Source organism: Zonotrichia albicollis, chromosome Z (genome assembly GCF_047830755.1).
Source record: "Zonotrichia albicollis isolate bZonAlb1 chromosome Z, bZonAlb1.hap1, whole genome shotgun sequence".
Taxonomy (NCBI): Eukaryota; Metazoa; Chordata; class Aves; order Passeriformes; family Passerellidae; genus Zonotrichia; species Zonotrichia albicollis.
Window position 1 is genome coordinate 49,770,225 of NC_133860.1, and position 23,938 is coordinate 49,794,162.

Consider the following 23,938-nt stretch of genomic DNA (forward strand, 5'->3'; position numbering starts at 1 on the left):
CGCGGTGGGGCCCTGGCCCAGAGGTCAGAGCACACGTGTGTGCACACGTGGATCTGGGTGCTCGCACACGCGTGCACGGGCGGGAACACACAGGTAGCAGCTGCAGCTGGGGCAGCCGGGGCTGCCAAAGGCTACAAACTCTGCAACTGGACATATGGAAACAGTTTAACTCTTTGCAATCAGCTTTAGCAAGAAATAGGAAGGCTGTAAGTCCTCAGGAGGAGAGGGCAGTTAGAATTTAAGTGATGCAGACTTTTCCTCCTCCCTTTCCCATGGATGTTCTTGATTTCCTCTGCTCTGGATGATCTAGCTGGGAAGGGGGGAACAAGTGGGCAGGGAACTATTTTAATCACGGCTCCCTTCTGCCCCACAGCTTCAGGTCATTTACCTCTTCTAAGTACTCTCACCCTCCAGGGTAAGAAGGCATCCTTCCTTCAAAGTTTTCCTTGCAGGGCTTTTTCCCTAATGGAAAATCTGTCATTCCCTGAAAGAAGGACTAGCCTAGAAGAACAAATTTTTATGACTTTGTTTTAAGGTGCAGAAAAGAAAAAGTACTTACATAAGCACACAGAGGAAATCCATAAACCCTGGCTTACATTTAAAAGCTATATAAAGAAGAACCAGGATTTGCCAGTTCTGGATGAAGTGATCAGCATAGGTTTTACTGGAGTATTGCAGATTCTGTACATACCTTAGCAATAAATCCCTCTTTAGCAAAAACCATATCAAAGCATCCACCTTCTCCACATGTCTAAAATTTTATCCTTAAAGTTAACACTTTAGCATAGTAACAATAACTACAGCAATAACAACAAAGCAACAGCAAAAATTGTTGTTGTTGTTGTTGTTGTTGTTGTTATTATTATTATTACTATTATTATTATTATTATTATTTTCTCCTTTTTTTTTATTATTTCCACAAGATCAGCTCCTGAGTTAAGGGCTCATTTGCTGAAGTCCTGAAACACTGACAGCATCTAGTGAAATGACCCCGTGAGCCAGTCCAGAATGCTGAAAACAGAACAGCTCTGTAGCAGCATCCAGTACATCAAAAGATAAGAGCCATTTTCCCTTCTCCCTGTGTGCTATTGAGGTTGGCTTGCAGCCTCAGTTTCTCAGTTGTTTTAAATACACTGATGAGACCAGCATCAAAGAAGTCAGACCAAAATTAATGGGGATTTTGGCCATCCCTATCCCCTAAATCAGCATAGTTCTCTTTCTAGAAGAGTTTCTGTATAATAGATGAAGATGTTTCCTATTTAATTTCATTTAGGTCACAGTGGTCAATTTGGACATGAGAAAATTTTTGAATACTGTAAAATCTGTCTATGATCATATGCTATGGGATGGCTCAGCGCACTTAGAGGGCACAGGAGGATTAACTCCAGCTCTGTACCCTACATCCTGCTCAAACAGCCTGGCTTTGTGATAAACATTATAAGGTGTGGAGAGCACCAGCAACAGAGTTTTATCCAGTTTTTGGCAAGCAGTGCACAGGCAGATGTCCTGAGGCTGAATCTTTCATGTGGCCTTCACTAACATGCTCATCATGTTGGCCCTACAGAAAGCAGTCAACTGTGGGTGTGAGATAAACCCTGGACATCACCCCTAATTTCCTAACAAGCATATTTGCCAGCTCAAGGGAAAAATGGGACTGATGTTGAAGAGGGAGATTCTCTGCAGTTTCCCATCCACCAAAGTCTGGCCACAGGTGAAGAAACCAATTGCTTCAGCCACTAATCTGCCTTACTAGGGCAATTCACAAATCCCCAGCAGCACTGTGACGGCTGGGAGTGTGAGCCCACACTTTAGGTAATCATGAGCCAGTTCACTGTGCTTACAAGAGGATAAAAGTTTTATCACACTGTAGCTAGCTGAGAGGTCTCAAGCTGCTCTCAGATGTCCAGCCTACAGCAGATCCAATCTTGCAGCAGCGTCTTTTACTAAGTCAGGCAACAGTGGAGATGCTCCATCCTAGAAAGCTCCTGAAGTTTCAGGAAGACTATGCATCTCCTATAGCCACAAGCACCACATGAATATTTGCTTTTGTACATCCAGGAAAGACAGAGTTAATGATAAGCCTCCCTTCTGCTGCTGCATGTTGCCTTCTGGCTTTAGCTGCAGGCAGAATGGGGATTTCTGGCACCCAGGAAAACAATGCCTGCAGTGCTTCCCCCACACACGCTGCTCCCACGCCTCCTCCTGCCTGCTGGGAGGTCTGCCTTTCTCCCAGCCGTGTCTGTTTTGCAGGTGGAACTTTTTAAATGCTGTAATATGTGGAGAGACCACATCTCCTATGCAGCTTGAAGATACAGTCATAACCAACATAGGCGTATGCTATTGGACAAAATTTTTCAGATGACCTCTTTTTCCTTTCAGAAAAAGACAGATTTCTGAAGAAAGCATACAGTACAATATGCTTGTTACATAATAGCAATGAATTTCAAGGTAATTCAGGCTTACATATTGATATAAGTCTGGAGTTTTTTTTAAGTGGAATAATTTGAATTTGCAAGTGAGCTGGACTATTCAAATTAATTTTTCAAGTGAATTTAACCTTCATTTCTTTGGCTAAGCATTTTTAAAATCTTTTCAAAGGAAAGAAGACATGTATTAAAATATAAAATTTGGCAGAACTAAAATCTGTTTCTAATTTAAAATAAATTAAATGCAAGCAAGTTCACCCACCTCTAATATCTGTCTTCCATTAGGAAATAATTGCCAATCTAGCTTTTTCCCAAAGGTGTAGGTTTTTGTAAGGTTTGTTTTCTCTAGGCTTACTCAGCTTTTGATTCTACTCCAGGGAACAGTTCCATTTCATACCCAGAAGGAACCTTTAGGAATGTTTAATTTATTTCCATAAGGTTCCAACACCTACTAATAGGCTCAGAGTAAGAATTCACACTGCTCTCCTCTGGAGGATAGGCAGCGCTGGGACAGAGACCCAAATTAGTATTGTAGATTTAAGTGATTGTAGAAAACAAACTCATCCACGCTTACACACTCTCATTGGTGATGGGCTGAAGCTGGGAGATCAGTCCCAGCTATTTACAGTGACAGATTTTACAAGTGTTAGATAGGCGTTGGAAAGCCTCTTTGGCATTCCCTTCTTTGGTCAGGGGTGCATACAGCCCTGCCTCAGAGCTTCTTGGGAATCCAGAAGGACTGCTGATCTCCAGAACCCAGGGAGACTTCCCCACAATCCTCCTCAGCATGTACCTTTCCTGTTTCTCCTGCCGTTTTCTGGTAAATATTTTAATTCATCAACACTGGCAGCTGCAAAACCCATTGAAATAAACTCACACAGAAACATTCTTAATGGCATTAGGTCTTTTCATTTCTACTAAGGGAGCAGGACGTGGCTGCAAAAGCCTGACAATCTGCTGCCTTTGACTGAGTAACGTACCCTGGAAAATATAAATTGGATTATTCCTGTATAATGTGGCAGTATTGGGGGTGGGGAGGTGGGGAATACCTGCTATTAACTTTGCTCAGCCTTTCTATTTTTCCTCATTTGACATTACTGAAGAGACAAATAAAGCTTTTAAAAAAATAATTAAACCATGGCAGTATTTGCCCAAGAAATATCTTTGCTGACTTCCAGAGTGATGAAAAGCCGTCATTCCTATTGAGCTGTTTTCTGGGCATCTTAAAATCAGACACTTCCCTCTAAGCATTCTCTTTCTTGTGGGTAGAAATACCTCGTCTTTTGTGAAGCTCCAGAGTGTCCACGACATGGCAGGATACTTCCAGGAACATGAAGAGCTCCACAGTTGAGTTAAAAGGTTCCTGGCAGAGGATCCAGGGGAGGCTGCAGCAGTTCCACTGAGAGTAAAAGTGAAGGCTGACAGGGAGGCCGTCTGAGAGCGTTCTTCCAATGCTCCTACTCTTTCTCCTGTCACAAGTGCCTGCTAGTCTTCCAGGCCTAGCACAGCACTTTTTGGGACAGGCAGAAAATAGAGGATGGCAGGTACCATCTGGGCTGGACAAGCTGGCTTCCAAAAGGCTGGAGACTCATTCTTGGTCTGATGACACTCAGGAACAAAAGCAATGCTGAAGTATTTGTTTTAAAAAGCTTTTTGAAGTAATGTATCTGAAGTGCTGTCTAGCAAGGCAAAGTGAATGCTCTTGTTATATTCAAAAGCACACATCAGTCCAACTGAAAGGCAAATATGATTGTTTAACTTGAAAAAGGAATAATGATATAATTTCATTATGTCAAAAGAACTGATGCACCTTGTGTATATATGTATATATCCTTGTGGGCTATGGTACATTGCAAATTGGGCAGAAGACAGTTGGGTAGTCAATGATGGAGACAGGCCCAGAACTGGAATGTTCAATTGTACAAGAAAAATGTAAGAAAATTATTCATTTGCATTATTTGCATCAAAATAATCAATGTGCAATAATGAATCCAATGCACAATAAATCGACATGCTAAACTTCTAGCATTCTTTTACTTTTATTTCTTTTAAAAAGTTTTTAAAATGCAGTATGTAATTTTTTTCATGTCTAAAAATACTTTTCCCAAAGGAAAACCATTATTCAAATGTGAAGGTGGCGTTACACTTGCCATAAAAAAAAAACCCAAATGTTTGACATTTAAGAATTATGTGTCTCACACGAGCATTCTTTATTCAGTAAGTACCTGTTTCATGAGGAGGGTAGCCTTTAATGTTCAGTACAGGATAATACTCCATCCATTATGTTTGTGGATTGGATTTCATCCCTATGAGCAATGTGAGAATCATACAAATCTGAATTGTATCCCCTGAGATGTAGTGCTAAGAAGCCCAGAAATAAATGGAGGTCATTATGCTGCCTGCTCACAATCTCCTTAGAAGAAAGGATGGATTCTTTTCACCTTCTCTTTGAAGAGAGGGGCATACTGATAGGCTTTATCAAATACAGTGCACTTTTGTAACTGGATGTGAAGCAGGCACTTTGCTTACAGCCCATCTCCAGTTCAGTGGCTGCCAAAACAGCTCTATCAGCCAAGACCAAAACACTTACACAGTGTTCACTGTGAGCCAGTAAAAGCAGAGGGCTCTAGGGAGAGCAGTGCCCTTACCCCAGATGCATTGCAAATCTGAGGGGGTGGCGTAGGTACTGAAAAAACCAAAGCTGATTGCTCCCCTCTCCTAGGACACTGCAAGCAGCAAAGGTTTGGAAGCCAAACCCACCCCTTACAGTGACTCCTTGCCATTTCACTGCCATGAAATGCTGGTCCTTTTGCACGACAGTGCCCAAAGACTGCAGTGCCACACTGCGCCCTCACAGCCCGGCTGAGTGCACTCAAGGTGGGCAGGAGTGGTGGGGATGCTGCTGGTGCTCAAAGCCAGCACCTGCCTCTGCAGCAAACATAGCACTCACACTATTGAGAAACCACGTTTGCCATGTAGATACCAGTTCACAACTGCTGCTCTTCTCTCAGCTAGCTCTATCCCATTCTTCTCACACCTCACAATTTCTAATCAGTTCTTCACATCTCCAGGCTAACTCAGTTATTACTGGAGGTATTAAATGCATAAAAAAGTCTAGATGGATTTCCTTTATTTAATATGCCATGGAAATAAATTATTTCCAAACAAAAAGTAGATTGGCGTATTTTCTGGGTGCAACACGTTCCTACTCTATTTTAGTTCCATTTCACATTCATTTTCACAAATTTAGTTGCTCCGAATATATCTTTCTATGTTTAGCATTGATGTTAGTTTGGTGTGAGATGAGGCCAGCTCCAAGACATTTTCTGCCTTGTCTTCCCTTTTAACTCAGGTATTTCCTTTGCTTGTAACCCCTCAGAAGTGGCAACTTCTTCTCCTAATTTGATAGACTTGAAATCTTTGCTAGTGATTCTGCAGCTCTGTATGGTTTGTATTGGGTTTGTGCAGCAGGGTTTTGGTACCAGGAGGCTACAGGGGCGGGTTCTGTGAGAAGCTTCTGGAAGCTTCCCCCATGTCCAGCAGAGCCAATGTCAGCCAGCTCCGAGATGGACCCACTGCTGAGCAAGGCTGAGCCCACCAGCAATGGCAGTAACACTTCTGTAATAGAGGTGAAAAAGAAGGAAAAAAGAAGGTACAGAAGGAAAAAATAGTTCTTGCACAGAAGTGATTGCAACCACACAAGAGAGAAACAGCCCTGCAGACTCCAAGGTCAGCGCAGGAGGAGGCGAAGGAGGTGCTCCAAGCACGGGATGTGAGATTCCCCTGCAGCCATGAAACAACTCTGTCCCTGCAGTTCATGGAGGCTCCATGTTGGAGCAGAGATCCACCTTCAGCCAACTGAGGATGCAGGAGCAGGCACATGCCCAAAAATGGCTGTGATTCCATGAAAAGCCCACTTTATCTATGGCCCTGTGGAGAGAGAAGCCCATACTAGAGCAGGTTTGCTGACCTGTGACTTGTGACCTCTGGGACCCATGCTGGAGAAACCTGTTCCTGAAAGACTGCACTCTGTGGAAAGTGACTAATGCTGGAGCAGTTTATGAAGAACTCCAGCTGAAAGGATGGACTGAAAGTGCAAAAGTTCATGGACGACTGTCTCCTGTGGGAGGCATTCTACTCTGGGGAAGGACTCCTCTCCTTGAGCAGCAGCATAAGCAACATGTGATGAACTGACCACAACACACATTCCCTGCCTCCCTGCACTACTGATGGGGAGGAAGCAGAGAATCTGTAGTAAAACTGAACCCGGGAAGGCTCAATTAAGGGAGGAGTGAGAGGAAGGTGTTTTTAGGATTTGTTTTACTTTTTACAAACCTGTTCTGATTTTGATTTGTAATAAATTCAACTAATTTCCCCAAGCTGGATGTGTTTGCCCACGACAGTAATCAGTCAGTGATCTCTCCCTGTCCTTATTTCAACTGGCTTTTAATTATATTTTCTCTCCAGCTGAGGAGGGGAGAGACAGAGCAGCTTTGCTAGACATCTGGCATCCAGCATCATCCCACAACAGGGCTTCTGGGGCTACTTTGCCTAAAGCAAGCAGGTCTGACACTGAGCCCATAGTCACCACATATATTGAGTATTCTGCCTGCCTTCTATCAGCAGGTTAGGCATGAGGACTACTTACCTCAGTGAGGGTAAGGAGATGTGGGAGTTGAATTGTGACTGGCAATCGTTGTTCCTTAGCTAGAGATTGCCCAGGTAACCTCTTGGTATTGCAAACCATACTTGGGACGGGAAGAATGTGATGGATAACTGGCTGAGGGACAGGGATTTTCCCATGTGGTTAAATATCAGCTCCAGGTCCTCACAGTAAACTTCCCCAGGGCAGAAGGACTGGGCATGGCAGGTGCCTTGGTTTGAGTGCTGGTTGAACCAGAGATGACACAGCTGGGACAGAAAATATGGTCTCCACCAGTTTTCTTTGATGAAACAAAACTGAGAAGGTGAAGTGCAAAGAAAGGTGAAGGCCCTGTTCCAGATAGTTTTTTCCAAGGATATTTATATTTATATTTAGAACCTTTATTTCATGTTGATGTTTTTGGCAGAATGATGTAAAAGGGGTTTGTTATTAGACATGAGGCACAGGTAGGGAAGTCTCCTTGGTTTGGGGGGCATCGTGTGTATCTGCTGAGAATAATCCAGTGGTATCCGTGTAGCTAACTGGCTTATCTCTGAGTAAGGCTTATGGTTATCTTCAGTGACCTGGCTGCCCAGGTAGTGATGGTTAATGATTTCCCCATGATGAGCATTTTCATGCTCTTTCACATCCTCATGCAGCTCAGTCTGAAAGCCCATTCTGCTTGTAAAGAGAAAACTACAAAGGTATGGTTAAGCTTTATGTAGGGTGAAGCATTGTTGCGTAGCTGCAATTGATTTCACCTGAATGATTTTCAGCTGAAGTGAGAAAAGGGAGAGAACAGGTCAGGATTAAAAGAAAAGTTCTTACTTAAAATATCTAGGAACTCTACTTCCTATTAACTCCATTGGACCAGTCAATGTTTTTGACAGCATTTGTCAGCAAAAGGAGACTTCCTTATATAATGCTGATAGTAATCATAATCCTCTCCAGAGGCTCAGCAAGAATTCTGACTTCACTCAGCACCAGGCTGGGTCAGGCCCAGCACCATTCTGTGAAGAATGCTAATGCACTACCTGTATGAGTTCATATATGCAGGAAGGCAGGAAGCACAGGAGGTTTTTAAACAGTGTTCAGCTGCACACTCAACACTGTGAGAGTCTTTACTGCCACAGTCAGTCACAGAGGCTGTGCTGTCCCACAGCTGAGCATATGCCTCCCTTGCCATAAGGTCAATTTCTATTTGGTCCCCCAAGAGATCACCACCATGAGTCCCACACGGGCAATTCGTGCAGATGTAAGTTGTTAATGTAAGACCTCTGATTTCTCTGCAAGTCTTTTTCTGCTGAAGTGTCTGTCCTGCTGTTAAAAGGCTTGCATCTGCCATGATCTTCTCTTCTACATTCTGCCCTGCTCAGCTGAGGAAGGTTGGTGCTGTTCCAGCAAACAGCACTTCAGGCCATTCCTCAGTTTGCAGCCCATGGTATGCAAGCCAGATGAAGGGTCTATGCAGACGTATTTTGCCTCAAGTTTTGGTGCCAGATCACTGGAGCTCACACAGGTATCTGTCTGATGCCAGAGGGGAGGATCAAGTTTTCCCAACAAAAGCACTAGCTTTTTAACTGAGTAGTTATCAGTATCCCTGTGACTACAGGTGTGTGATTTAGCTACCTATCCATATATGCGGGTAGTTATCAATGCCTGCTACTGTGACTATTGCTATTGTGCACAATTCTATTGGGACTTCATACAAGTTTTGACGTGCCCTGTTGATTAGGTGTTTTCTTTCATATTCATTGCTTCTGAATCTTCCTTTTGTCCAGTTTTACCATATAAAGGTTAGCACACTGTGGGCAGAGTATGAAGTAACTCAACAAACTGACAAATCCTCTGCTGCCCCATTAGACATCACAAACCTGCAGGGAAGAGCAAACATGGGTAATTAGAAATGCACAGGGAGCTCAGTGGTGCAGCACTATAAGAGGCCAGCCCCATTTCTTTCAGCGCATCATCTTTCTTTACCCCAATGAAGCACAGAACAGCAAGCTACAACAGAGAAGAACAAACTGCATATAAATAGAAAGAAGTATAACATTTAACTCAGTTCACATCTGGGAAAATTACTGCCTGTCTGAAAATGCTCCAGGGTCTCAGCAGGGTCTGTTTTTTAAAGCTTGCTTCTGAAAGGACTTTATATAATAATGTAGTTCAATTCATCTGAGCAGCTTAAAATTCTAAGGACATATTAAACAAATTGAATTAATCATTCTAACCACCTAGCCAGCTCCTCTGGGTGATAATAACTGAAACATATTTAGTTAATGATAAAGATTTCTACCTGCAAATGTCCCTGGGGCTTTGTAAAATAACTGCACAAAACATATGGATTGAGATAACATTCTGCAAAGATCTCACTAAACCTGGAGTTGCTGTCCTCCTCACAAACTAATTACACATTGCATATTTGCTATCCATTTTACATGATAAATAAATACAGCTCAACATCCATGGCATTGGTTTTGTACACAACCACAGCTGTAATACAATAGAGACCTTCACATTCAAAGACTTTAGGCATTATAACTAAAAGTGCATTTAAGGTACGTTTGCCAAAACCCTTATTCGACCTAGTAATGGTAAGTGGACATATGGAGCCTCATCAGTATTCTCCTAGATGGAGACATAGCACCTTTCTCTCCAACCCCTTTTAAGCAATACATTAATGTTATTTACTGCCTATCTTTCATGAGAAAACAAACTGCTCTTTCACTCATTCATGTGTCTTTTTTCCCAAAATTTGATAAACAGAAACAATGTGCTTAAAAAAGTTTAATCTTTTATCAGAATCAGTTGCAAATAACTGTCAGAAAATTTGCCATTGTTGACTTTCTCAAACAAAAGAGATGTAATTGAGATAATTGTTTCAACTAAATGCTGCTCTGTATCATCTGTGTTTATTAATTCAACATCTATTTGTAAGAATAATGGTTACATTCAGACTTCTCCAAAACTGGAAGATTGTTCCTATGAATCATACATGCTCACTGATTTTAACTGTGACAGATAAATTTTCTTTTTTCTTTTTTCTAAGCAGATAAAGTAAGATATGTAGGGAGTGGCACATCTTAAGTATAACATTAACCTCTGGCTTTTCAACTGCTTTTGAATTAATTTTTCAGAAAACAGCACTTGTATTTTAGTGAGAATACTCTCCGAGGTACATAGCTATCAATTTGGCTGGCTAGTACGTTCAGAATCATTTTGTTGCTTGAAAAAGACATGCAGGTTAGAAATCTGATCAATTGCACATGACTATGGCTAAACTTCAACAGTTCCATCAGTGCTCCATCTTCTGAGTACCTGCAGTTTTGAAACAGTTGAAATGTCTAGTTTTTGAAAAGTAAGATCTCTAGGCAATTTTCAGGAAGGGTGCACTGTATGTCCCAGCCAGAGACACCCATTCATACCTCAGCTATTCCACAGGAAAACTCCAAGGAGTTGTGCTTAACAGAACAAGAGCAGCTGAACTGATGGCAGCAGAAAGGATGAAAAGATCAAGACTTTTTTTTTCACTGCCATTACTTGAAAATTAATATAAACTTAGCAACAAAAATTTTATCACCTACCCACAGAGATGCTACTCTGAGATATGGAGGATTGTGCTACATCTCTGTGTACATCTGCAAAAACAAGCAAGAAGATAAAGGGTCACAGAGCCTCACTGCTACTCACAGACTCCTTTGCAGCCTCATCTGCGCCTGGTGTGCTGGGGCTGCAGTGCTGTTACTTCTGCTATCTCAAAACAACATTAGGTTAAAAATACATGCTTTATTCACCAAACAAGGCTCTCAACTCTCAAATATGCAGCAAAAAAGAATTAAATAAAAGAACACACTTGGACCAGCAGAAAAGCCACTGCAGCTCCTTTCCTAGTTCACCCATGTTGCTGTGGCTTTTCACTAACCAAGGATATGAAAGTAGTACCTGTTGCATTTGACTCTGTAGCAATATTTTTTTTAGATTTAAGAGGCTATGAGATCATTTAACTAGTCTAAAGAAAACACTTCTTAGCTTTTTTGTTCTGGGAGTATTGAGGTAGAACACGGAAACTAAATTCCGATTTTTCAGTCCCAGATTAAAAACCTTGACATAAAGCTGAACAGTTCATGATGCTGAAGATGTACTGCTGGTCAATGAAGAGACTTACAATAAAAATTTTCAGTCCTGGCTGTTAGTGAAAAATAACCAGAATTAGTCTTCACCCATACACATTCTGCATTTATGCTTTTGTAGGAATATGCCCTGAATATGTAACTGTGTAGAAAATAGCCAAATTAAATTCAGAAAGGTATTTTCAATTTCCTTACAAGTACTTACTATAAAAAGGCATACATATAAAGCTTTAATATTTGAAAGCAAAATAAATTTATCTCAGGTGATTTCCCATGACATGCACACCTGTTATTCTTAAATTTAATCCAAATTTGAAGAAGAAAACTAAACACAGTTTCTTATGTGATCTCTCTTCTTAGTGTATCCATGAAGTTCATGGGAATGAGCTGAAAAACACATATGTTTCAAATTCCAGTCACCTATGCGGGGGTCAGGTAGGTCAGGTATATATGGGAAAATATATGTCCAATTGTGTCAGGAACCCACGTTTTAAAAAAGGAACCCACTTGCTGCGGCAGCTACGTCCAGATATGGACAACACTGGACAATCCAGACCAGTGACAAGAGCTTTTTTTATTTAAAGCACATCAGTCTCAGGACATTGTTAGACAATGGAGACAGGATGTTAACAGCTCGCTGATCCACAGGGAATGCCAAGGAGGTGGAGTATTACAGAATAGCATAAAACCATCTCAGCCTAGATTTCAGCCAATCATACACAGAACACCACATATTGACAAGCATTCTATCCAATCTTATGAAACACACGTAATGGTAGTTAAAACAAAGACTGGTTCATAAGAGACAAAGAACAGAGCTCTAATTATGCTAACCTTCTAAAGATATACATTAAATAACCTTGTTGCCATCCTTAAGCCAATTCTACAGAGGCCTATTGTTGTTTGTCACGTATGCTCTACTGCTTGGGAAACTTTTCTGCTGTATTTGCAATGCTAACAAAACTTCAGTCTGAGGCCTATACTTTTTTAACCATTTCCTAAAAACCCTTTAAGTTTATGGATTCCAACAACCTATGCACTGCTAGGATGTTAGGGGGCCAAATTCCTTCCTTGTGTGCCGTGTGGGATATGGCTGTTTCTTCTGAAGTGCACAATTCAGATCTCTCTGAACAGACATGGGCAGTACACCTTCAGCACTGCAGCTCTGCACAACTCCCTAGTTGGAAACCCAGGTGTCTTTGCTGGGAGAACCACAGGTCACGCAGATGACTGAAGGCAGATATTCTGAGCCCCAGACTTGCAGTCTAACCCAGTGGGTTAGCATCCATCAGCTATCAAAACAAATTATCACATTCCACCTCTAAAGGGCTCAAATTTCTGCACTGTCCATACTCACATATCTTATACTTACCAAAAAGGAGGAGCCCATTATGGCAGCCAACAGACTGGATTTTTGGGGGTTTGGGCCCCAGCTACAGGAAAGTCCAAGCTTCATGGAATAAAAATGAGGTCAGGAAGCATATCCTAAACGGCAAAATCATGCTGTATTTGGAAATAAATTGTTACTTGGGCTTTAAAGAGTTGCTACATTTCAGCAGCACCTATCCAGCTTATTTTATGTTTATCTCTCTGCAACTGAAATACAGCTTTTTGGCTTACTCCACACAAAGCCTTGGCTCCACGTGTCTGTTGTCACACTAATCTTTCAGCAAAGTGAAGGTTTTTGAGATGGGAAGTGTAATGAGAGAATTATTGTGAAACTAGAAGACACACAAAAATGTGCTATAACTGATACAATTATGGCCAGGTTTTTTTCAGCTTAGCTTAGCTTCTTTTTATTCAGACTAACACATCCTCCATCCTTCCTCAAGCCTACTTATTCAGCTTGAAGTACACAAGGTCAAATTTTCCCTCCTACTGCACTTCCACATCAGTATTATTTTGGCTCACATGAGTAATAAATCAGACTACAGGACTGTTTGCATGCATTTGTTCATCCACACTACCTGGTTGCCTCTTAAATTTATAGACTCAAAAATACTGTTTCATTCAGTTTATAAAATGACAAAACACATCAAGAAATACCTTCAGGAGCAACACATCAAGAAGTACTTTCAGGAGCCTTAGGCACTAAAAATACTGGAGTGTATACATTTTAAAATTACTTTTATGGGCAACTTGGAATAGATCTCAGCTTCCGCACATTGAAAAGCTGACATGCACTCATACAAGCCAGGAAAGATTGCTATGGAAGTGATTTTTATTTCTGCTATTAGCTGAATCCGGTTCTTGGCTTGAAACAGAAGATGCAAGGCCTGTACCACAAACCATCACCAAGTAGTTTGTGCCTCCTGATTCATGGAGTGACACAGTCCAGCTATGCTAATCATTTCCTTGCAGACATAACCACTGGATTTTTCCCTTGGGTTTACTAGTCTTGCAGTGATCTTCCCAAGTGTCTAAAATCTTCCCTGTACTTCTAAGTTGAGACTACTGCACCACACCCAGCAGCTTTTGCTTGATTGCTCTCTAATTTTTTTTCCTGTGGCCACGGTTGCATTTCTCTTTTTACTTCTTTAATGCCAGTATCTCATTTGAAATAGACCAAAGTGTGTGAAAATTTTCTGCATCAAAATCTGACAGAAGTTCCCATGTACACAAAACAGAAGAGCTGCTGATTCAGATTCATTTGACTCTATCAAAAACTGCTCCAAGGATGAACAATCTAATACATTGTAAAAAAAAAAATAATGCAAGCCGAAGATTATAAACCCCAAACTCTATTTCTGTAATTTGAAAAATGGCAATTTATATAAATCTTAATTGGTACTGACATCGGAGGTTCCTACTCTGGCTGTAACTATAGGCAAGAAAATTAACCAATGCTGTAACTAGTGTTGTGTACCAACATTAGTTGATAGACTATTCCTAACAGAGAAAGATTTTAATGTTTCCACCAACATTCAGCTCTTCTCTTTAAAGCAAACAACAAAGCTCAGATAGTAAGTACCTCACTAACTATTCAGTGATTTTTCACAGTTCAGTTTTTCAGAAGAGTCATTTGGGATTGTAGCTTTTTCACTTGTTACAATAAAAAATATACAACAGTGGGAGTAATTTATAACTTAATTAGAAAAATCTACAAACATCTGAAAAACATTAGTAAACAATTTACACAATTTTAAATCAATGTAAATGAAATTCAGTGAAGAGAAATTTTTTTTTTTATTTAAAAATAAGATTTCATAAAAATACAGGACAAAAAAATTCTCAGTAGGAATGAAAAAAATAAATCATAATTTTAACCCATCTTAAGAAATCTCACAGAAACATTACATGAATCAAATTAACAAAGATAAATTAAAAAATACAATGCTTATAGCTGAACATACTCATGCATTTTCAGATTTGATTAAAAGAATACCACAGTAAGCTTTCCTGTTCTGATATTATTCAGTCATTCACTTCGTATATTACAATTCAGGCATAATCAGTGTTAGACCTCATAATTTTCAATTCCAGTAGGAACTTCATTCAGCATTATTTGAAAATAGTCAAGATCAAACTAAGAGCAAATGAATAAAACTCAATCACATGCCCATGTTTCAGCTACAAAATTCAGAATGCTAGTTTACAAAAATCAGTACTCTTTTTCCTGTTAAAGAGATAGAGTGATAATTTCCTGTCTGAAAACCGCTGTGATATACAGATATGAGTCCAGGGAATGTGCATGGAAATCCCCAGGATTGCACAGAAATTAGAAGATAAATTTTGTATTTTCTAACTTGAAAACCTCTGTACACCATTGATACTTAGATGGCCCTTGTTGCTACAAGAGGTTTTAGCCACTTTGCCATAGCCTGGCCAAGACAAAAGATTTCACTGGATAATTTCAGCAGAACTGAAATCCTAGGCCTTATGCAGTCCACAGATACAAGTATTTCAATGCCTCCTAAGGGCAAATACTCAGCCAGTGAGAAAGTAGTACAAAAATCTTTTGAGGAACATTTTCTGAAGTATCCAGTCATGTAGTATGTTACCTAAGTATGGACGGTGTATTTAGAAATACCTGTTCTTCCCAAAGGCAGTGCCGACCAGCACTCAGCACCACACTGTTGCTTTTGAGATCCTAATACTTCAACTAATTTAGAATTAGATTCAACTTCTTAGTGGGAGAAAATCACCTCCCTCAGCCTCTTGGCTGCACTTCTTATGATGCAGCTCAGGGAACAGGTGGTTTGCTGCGCTGAAAGCACACATTACCAAGTCAAGTCGAGCTTCTCACCAACCAAACATGGTAACATGAACAATTAAATATCCTGGATTCTGAATGCAAACCACAATGTGATCCGTCATGATCTGCTGGTTTGGGATGAGGTAATTTTCTTCAGGGACCTAATGCAGGGCTGTGTTTGGGATTTGCGCTGGGAAGAGTGTTGATAGCAGAGGAATGCTTTCCTTACAGCTGAGCCAGAAGGAAACACGGTGGATGGCCTTTTTGCTCCTTACAAGGAGGCCGGGGATGCACAAGGAGGTGGGAGGGGACACAGGTGTGACAGCTGACCCCAGCTGACTCCAGGGACATCCCACAGCACATGGTGTGACACTCAGCAAGCAAGCTCGGGAAAGGAGGAACACATGAATGTTTGGAGTGATGGGGTTTGTCTTCCCCAGTCACTGTCACATTTCACATTTTTACTCTTTCAATTCTTCCCCTCATCCTGCTGGGGGGAAATGACTGAGTGGCTCTGTGGTGCTTAACTGCTGACTGGTGTTAAACCAGGATACATGGCATTCCACTTGGTGTTTTATTAACCATGCATTGATAAACTAATTAGTCAAAATAATTCTCAGGAATATCTGAAGGACAGCTCAGAACATATTTTAAAAGTTAAATATATTAATAAAGACAGATGCATAGAAAATCTATTCTTAAAACTCCATGTATGTGAAAATTCAAGACTCATAACTCCTGCTCAAGAGTGAAAATTATTGTGTAACTGAACTACTAGACCAGCTGTGTGATGGAATCTCTCCTTCAAAGCAACAGATCAGAGGACAGATTCACAGATATTATTTAATAAAATATCTTTTATTTTAGACATCAGCATTTTTCAAATGAAATCTCAAATCTCTGATTATGAGAAGACAGCAACTTAACATTTTTCGGTCCTACCAGAAGTTATCCCACACTGTCAATAAACCAGCTACTTGCAAATTTTTTCAGAGAGGAGTTCATTGGTTCTTCAAGTTCTCTTTGTGCCTTTCAGGAAATCAAATATTGCCAAGTCAGAAGATAAGATTCACTTTTCTTAATAAAGTACATGTTGTTCGGATATTATACTAGGATGAAATTTAGTAACACTGTCTTTAAGATTTTTTTTAATGCATAAAAATAACAAACACTAATCAATCTTGAAATTGCAGTTTTTACTAAAAGAAAGAATTCTAAGGAAGACTTTCTTTTCCTATGGAGGGAAAGAAAGCAATGGCTCAAAGGATTCAAGAATTTCAAGGTCTGAAGGATTTTAAATTGGTTGATAAAGTCTGATTTTTCCTGACAGAACAACTCATTCTGAGAATTAGTTTCAGAAACATTACTTGGAGAAACTAATAACATGATAGCGTCCTTCAGCTGAATTAAGAAAAAAATTATTACTTTTACCATTTTAGATGCCTCTCATTCAAAGAGTACCTCCTAAATTTAGTACCTCCTAAAATGTCAAGACTCTCCAAATTCTCCCCTTTGTCCCCCAAACACTTAGAAAAAGAAAAGGGACAAAAATGAGCAGTCTTAATCATGTTGCAAATTGATGCCTATCAATTATGATATTTTTAATTATTGTGAATATTCATCAGTTATGATGAGTAGGAGACTGAGAAAAAGTAGATTTCAAAGCAAATCAAACAACATGGGAACATTTGAGAACATGAAATTGTGAAATTAGCACTTTCATTTGAGAAACAGGCAAGATTTTTACAGACATCACTTCCTGGAAAGTATAACTGATACTCCAGCCTGAAACAGTAATACTGGGAAGCAGAACACACAATTATATGCCCCATGATAAATATACCAAAAAATAGTTAAATTCTTGGTTCTCTTTCTGAATAAGGTTCAGAACTGCGCCAACTGCTCTGATAGCTGAACAGCATTAAAAATTTCAAACTATGCTTTGCTCATGAAACATTTAAATATTGGCACAGAAAATGAAATATTATTTCCCTGTATATTCCTAAGAGACTAAAATAGTGGGGGGAAGGAAAAGAAAATAATAGAGCCATTACTTTATTATGTATGTCCTGATTCCTTTCAATTTCAAGCACTGCTTCAGTCTTTTCATCCATTTCCTCAAGCTCCTTTTTGTTTAAATATTGCTGCCAATATGCCAATACCACTTGAAAGAAAGCCTAACCTCACTACAACTGGCATGAGGAAAATAAAAAGGGAAACAGCTGAACATTAGGCTTAAATTTAAATTAAAGAAACATTGCATCTATTTTTAATAGGACAGGAAAAGTAAGGTCAGATCAAATGTTAGACATTTACATAAGTTTAAAGTTCAAGTGATTTTTAAGATGCACTTCTTGGAACTTTCAGTGGATCATCAAAATCTGTTAATTCAATAAAGGGACACCTAAGATTGGCAGTAACTGTACTAAGACTTTAAGAGAGTTAATCTAAAAATTTTTTGCGAACACCAGTCATGAAAATTCTTACTCTTCTTTTTCTCACAAATAAACTATTACTTTCTGCACAATCTACATGTATAAAATCCTGATTTTGTGTCTTTTACTGTGTCCTGCTGCATGGCTGTTATTTAAGGGGGATCCCAGTCCTGTTAGACTACTCAAAAAACACAGTAAGCAGCATAACTGGAAACACCGAGTTGTGAATTTCTCCTAGAAATCCATATTAGTTTTCACAATCATGAAGTTAATATTTGTATAGATACAGAGAGCTAAAGCAGGTACATAACTTTTTCAGAGACAGGAAGACCGAGCTGGTACTTTGGAAATAATTATCATTTTACCAGATCTGAAAGACACTTTCTTTGGTTAACTACTTCCACACTTAAAAGCTATCAACATTAACATAGTATCCTATTAAATGTGTTTATATATTTCAATGTTAATAGCAAATCTATAAATATGTATAAATATTAATTAATTTTATTTTAAATATACAAACACTTAGACCAATTCCAGCTAATCAAGACTAAAGAAAAGTAAATATAAAATTTTTAACTTTTATTGACAATATACTCTGCTTTATGACACATTATGCTAACTAACTACATCTATATTTTTTAAAAGTAATCATTCTAATATTTGCACCATGCAACTTCTTTGTTGATTATTGCTGATTCAAATCCTTGGGATTTAGGGAAAACATGCATAGTATCTGCATAGTTTACCCTGAAATATTTAATCCCTCTCACTGACATAAAGACATGAACACTTTTCACTAACATCATATCTAGGCCAGAAGGTAACTGTAAGCTGTTCTCCATGTAAACACACACATTTGTGTGCCTCTACAAAACCTCTCTGAGAAAGGCTTAGGAAGTACTCTGCTTCAGCTTTCAATGTTACCTTTTATAGTGCAGTGCTGCAGGATTACTTTTGCATATCATAAATAACTCATGGAATCATGGAATTTTAAACATATGCAGCAGAAAAAAAGACATTATTATTATCCAGACTGACCTACTGATAAAAACTCTAAAAAAATTTCAAGGCAGAATAAGACACTTAGTGAGAAAGCTAACCACCAATGTAAACTTCAGTGCTTTCTACACAAAAATTAAAACAGAAGGAAAAAGAAAAGGAAAAAAAAAGGAAGAAAAAGAAAGAGCCAGTATCAAACTGGATGAAGATTACATTCCAATTGTTTGCTTTTGGTATTAACCTCAAAGACAAAAGGAATCTCTTTGGAAAGCTAGTTTGAAAGAAAATAAGCCTGAAGTTGATTGTTTAACTTGCCTTAATTTCAGAATAAAATCCAGACCATAACTAAAATAATGCCCGGGCCACACAGTGATGCCTATGACTGGATTTTAATTGACCTGAAGACTGTCACAGTCCTATTATCATAAAACCTGTAATGCACTTCCAGCATGGAGGACCCATCTGCGCCCACCATCCATCTGTTTAGTCATGACTGGCAAAGTAGTAGGGAACTCGCAGTGGTTGCCGCTGCCTGAAAGGAATAAACCACAGGATCTTCCAATGAGTGCCAAAAACTTCTGAGAAGGTCTGCTGCCATGGCTTCTGGGGCCTCGATCTACAGAAGACAGCATTATTAGCGAAAGACAGCATGCCCACAGCGCACTTCAGTCAGCTACAACAGTGTAGGCTGGCTGGGAATCCAATACTGGACTCTGATGAATTGTGTCCAAGCATCACAAATACAACTTTTATTTCATTACGACGCGCAGCTGAGACTTAACTTTGGAGAACAGAAATTATCTGTGTCATCAATCAAACAAAGGCAAATTTTGAAGCACAGGAGACCTCAATATTAATGAAATGTATGTCAAAACACTGCAGAAAGTATCTTTTGATCTGTACTTCTGAAAAGAAAATATAGTTCCACTGGCTTTGAGTAGGGAAAGAAAGGGAACAACATGCAGCTGTTTTGTTTACAACCTCTATTAAAAGATTAGTGAGGTGCTGCTACAGATAGGAAGTACAGCGCACAGTACCATGCAAAATCATTTTAACAAAGAGCTACTCCCTTAGCATTTCAGCAATGTAGGAATTTTACAGAACTTACATGTCTTCACAACAGTTAGACATTTTTTCTATACTTGTAGTGTCCTGTTAAAGAGAAAAAAAAACACAATGAAAAAGTATTTATTTACATTCCAAACTTTTAAAATGTCATTATGACAGCAAGTAACCACACCAGGGAATTAATTATTAATGTACGCTGTTTTGACTTTAGTTCATTAGGATGCATATTACACATATGCCATATTAGTTTTAAATAAATGTGAGATTATACATATAAATTTTAACTCAGTCTGTCTGTTAAATTATTTTTATAGGCACGTTATGAAACTATACTGTGTAGTTTGACTACAATACCAAAGAATGCCAACAAAAACTTTCAGCATTATTACAGCAAAAATTAATTCAGATATTACAATTCATGCACAGGACATTTATGAGCAATGTGTATAAGGCCCACTCTTGCCATACTTTCCACAAGCACTCATTCCAGACTTGGAGTATCCCACTGAGATAACCACAAAGCTAGTAAAATTCAGTCATTAACAGATGTAGTATTTTGAAAAGCAGGAGCTAGTCAGAAGTTTTAAAACCATTAGCTTCGTGAGTATTATAACACAAACAGCACAACTGAAAATATACCATGAGTTTCTACAGTTCCTATCATTAAATACAAATATAAAAATTGTTCTCTTAAAATGTAAAAGCTAATAATGTGTAGAGTGAAGGCAATCCTGCAGATAAGAGCAACAAATTCATACTTTAATTATAAAATGTCATGGAAAGTAACAGATCAGTTTTAGCTTAGATCACCCTCAAACAAAACTTTTTAAATTACCAATAGTGCTTTTTTTTCACTTTTCACTGCAGATTTCACAAAAAGGCTTCCATTGTGAGTATCATGTAGGGAGTTTCAATATAAATTCATAATTCATTACACCCTGAAATCACTTGTGAAGTTCAAAACACAATCAATTGAAATATTCTTCATTATTTCAACTCCTTTTCATTGGTAGTTTGGTATTTCCCTTTACTTTTCACTGATTCAGGCATGCACATAATGTACCTGACAAATTACAGTAGAATTTGAATAGGACCAAGAGCTAATCTCAATTGCCTCAACCACATACAGACAGAAGGACTGTGGTTTAATTAGGCTGCTACTTCATTGTCATCTGAAACACTCCCTAGCACTAAAAACCACACTGTGCTCCTTGATTGTTCCTGCATGCAATTCAGTGCAGGCATTGCTGGGACTCCACCCCTACCTTTCAGTTAGGGGAAGTTTTAAGGGAGAAGGGCGGAATGTGAGAGGGAAATAACATAGAGGAAGCTGATTTCCTGCTCCACCAGACACGGCTGGCCCCAACTCCCTTGCCAACTTTTTGTATTCTGCTTCCCAGCTCTGAAGTGTTTTGGAACAGGATCCCTTACCACACACTAAACAGCAAAAAATCTTAATTCTGTCCACAATAAGGAGAGAAGTTCATTTTTCTCATGTCAATTCACCAGGATACACAAGTTCTTGCCCAGGAGTTTGTGTAGAGAAGCCATGCCCAGTCAAGGTTACATAAACCACAACGGCCGCATTGTTAGGGGGGTTTTAACATCCACTCAGCAGTGAGGGAGGAAAGGACTGGAGGAGAAAACTGTAAGCACTGTTTGTTGTTTTGATTCCCACAGATAAACTGCTGCTCCTCTCACATTATAGGCCTGTCTTCCCTCTCCTGCCACTAGCGTGGCATTACACAAGTCCTTCTCTTTGTTAGGGCAGGACTCAACTTCACAGCCAAGGAATACTTTGCTTTCTTGGACTGGCTTTTTACTCAGCCTTTGTCAGAGAAAACATCATCTTTCCCTACCACAAAAATTCAGACATGGCTTTTTGAATAAAAAGGACTAAGTAAACAAGAGATTACTTCCATGGCATTTCAGCAAAGTGGCAATGCCTTTTTTTTTTTTTCATGAGATGCTATAGTTCCTTTTGTAACTGCAAAAATATCTCAGCTCTAGGAATTATTCTCTGGTCCACTCAAAGCTGTTTATCAAATAGTACAAAATAATATTAGCATATTTGAAAGCAATAATGTCAAATGGTCTTTCGAAAAACAATAACATGCTGCTCCAGACTCTAAAGGGACATGTAGCTATGGAATATTTATTCTACCATTTCAAAAGAGGGGCCTTTAAACCAGCTCTGGGTGCAGAAGTAACATCACCAAATATCTTAAAAACATGGTTTTCTGCTGTGTTTCTGCATATTGCTTATTCATTAATACACTTGTACCACTCCCTAAAATACAGGTTTTGAGATTTTTTTGGGGAAAATCACAGACTGAAACCTGGAGATTGTATTTCGTTTTACATGTTGTTATGGCATGTTGTCATGACCCTGAGAACCTCTCAAGACATGAGAGGTTCTCAGGGTCTGCTCCCCTCCAAACTGTAAATTAACTTAAATTAAAGAACCAAAGTAGGAACTAACTTCCTTCCTTTCCTCCCTTCCCTTTCCTCTCTTCCCTTTGCTCCCTTTCCCTCCCTTCCTTCCCTTCTTTCATTGCCTGCCTGTTTCCTTCCTCCCTCCCCTTACCTTAAAATGCCAACATACACTTCAGATTACTTTTGCTTTACAGCAAAGAAACTAGGGTTGAGCAGCGAGTCCTTTGCTTCTTGGATACTTCTTCAGCATGAAAAAATATTTAGAGCACATTTTAAAAGGTTCAAACTAGCAAAGAAACATTGCTTTGAACTTTTTACCTGCTTAACAAGTACTAGTGACTGAACTTAAGAAACAAAATACCTTCCCTGAACCCTCATACCTTCCCTCTGCCCACACTGCTGCCAAACAGACTCATCTGAAATCTGCTTTCATTTGAGAGTGAACCAGTTTACCTTTCCACATGAAAGTGAAACTTCACAGCACCCCAGGAAAGTCAGTAGCCCCTCTGAAGACAGGAGATGATGGAAAAGGAGAGTACCACAGTTGAGTTTTGACCTGTTATTTAAGGCTTCTTTCTCAGACATTTTTTTTTCTTTTGCAGACAAGGGACCAGAATAATCACCATTCTTCTGAATGAAAAGGTGGTCTGCTCATTAAAACATCTCATAAATGTCTTCCAATCAGAGTATCATCTCTCATGCATTTGATGTGTACCAAGGTTTTGCAGCAACATCAGAATTACTGTGTTCAGCCTAAGAGGCTTTGGCTGTCTGCATCTACTATCAGCTTGGATTACTATTAATACAAATAGAACTGTGCTAAGTTTTTTTTTCTAGACTCAAAGCTAATGCTAATGTTAAAACCTTTTTTGAGTGCTGGCACTCAGCCAAAAGTTTAAAATAACTTGGTATGAGCAAACATCACATATCTATGCAGTCCTAGTAATCTCTAAAAATTTCTTGAAATTTGAAATTGAATACAAGATGAAATTGACAAATACAACTGATTAATTTGACATCATGGATCATCTAGATTCCCAAAGGCATCATCCAGACTGGAAATAAAAACTGCTCCTGCACCTGTTTATTCAGAGATACATACCCAATGATAAGCATCTTAAAGCAGCTACAGGAAAAAAAATCACACCTTAGTGAGACAGGAAAAAGAACTTAAGAGGAAATAAACACAGGAATAGGAAAAGGGCAACGTTTTCAGATTCTGCTGAGGAGAGAAAGAATATGGGTTTTTTTCACTCCGAGGATATACTACAGATCCATAAGAGCAGTTTGCTTACTATAAATTAAGTAAGCTACTGCCACAGGTAAGACTGATGTAAAAGGAAGGAGAAGAATGGAGAGAAAGAGATGTACGTAAAAGCACTGACAGAATTCTGCAAACCAACCTCAGATTCACTCACAAATGAACGCATCCAAATTAGCTCCAAAGAGCACTGCACCTTTCACATCTACGCTTCTATTTAGCTTAACCAACTGTCAAAAAAAAAATTAGAAAGATCACATGCACTGGCTAACCAACTGTCCTACAGGATGGGTTTTATCATGAACTAACTCATCATGAAAAAAGCACACGCAAAGGATATTTT

The 23,938-nt window shown here is 39.1% G+C and overlaps 1 protein-coding gene across 4 annotated transcripts in view; it reads right to left on the bottom strand.

Annotated features, from left to right (window-relative positions):
• Nucleotides 1–14,434: 14,434 nt before the first annotated feature.
• Nucleotides 14,435–23,938, bottom strand: part of ZDHHC21 (zDHHC palmitoyltransferase 21) — a 36,117-nt gene continuing 26,613 nt past the window's right edge. For all 4 annotated transcript variants that reach the window (XM_074532758.1, XM_005488166.4, XM_074532757.1 and 1 more), the window contains 2 exons: nucleotides 19,939–19,982; nucleotides 14,435–19,446 (listed from right to left, as the gene is read on the bottom strand). In XM_074532758.1, the coding sequence (XP_074388859.1) occupies nucleotides 19,314–19,446; nucleotides 19,939–19,982 (177 nt within the window). In that variant the 3' untranslated portion in view covers nucleotides 14,435–19,313. The remainder of the gene's footprint in view (nucleotides 19,447–19,938; nucleotides 19,983–23,938) is intronic.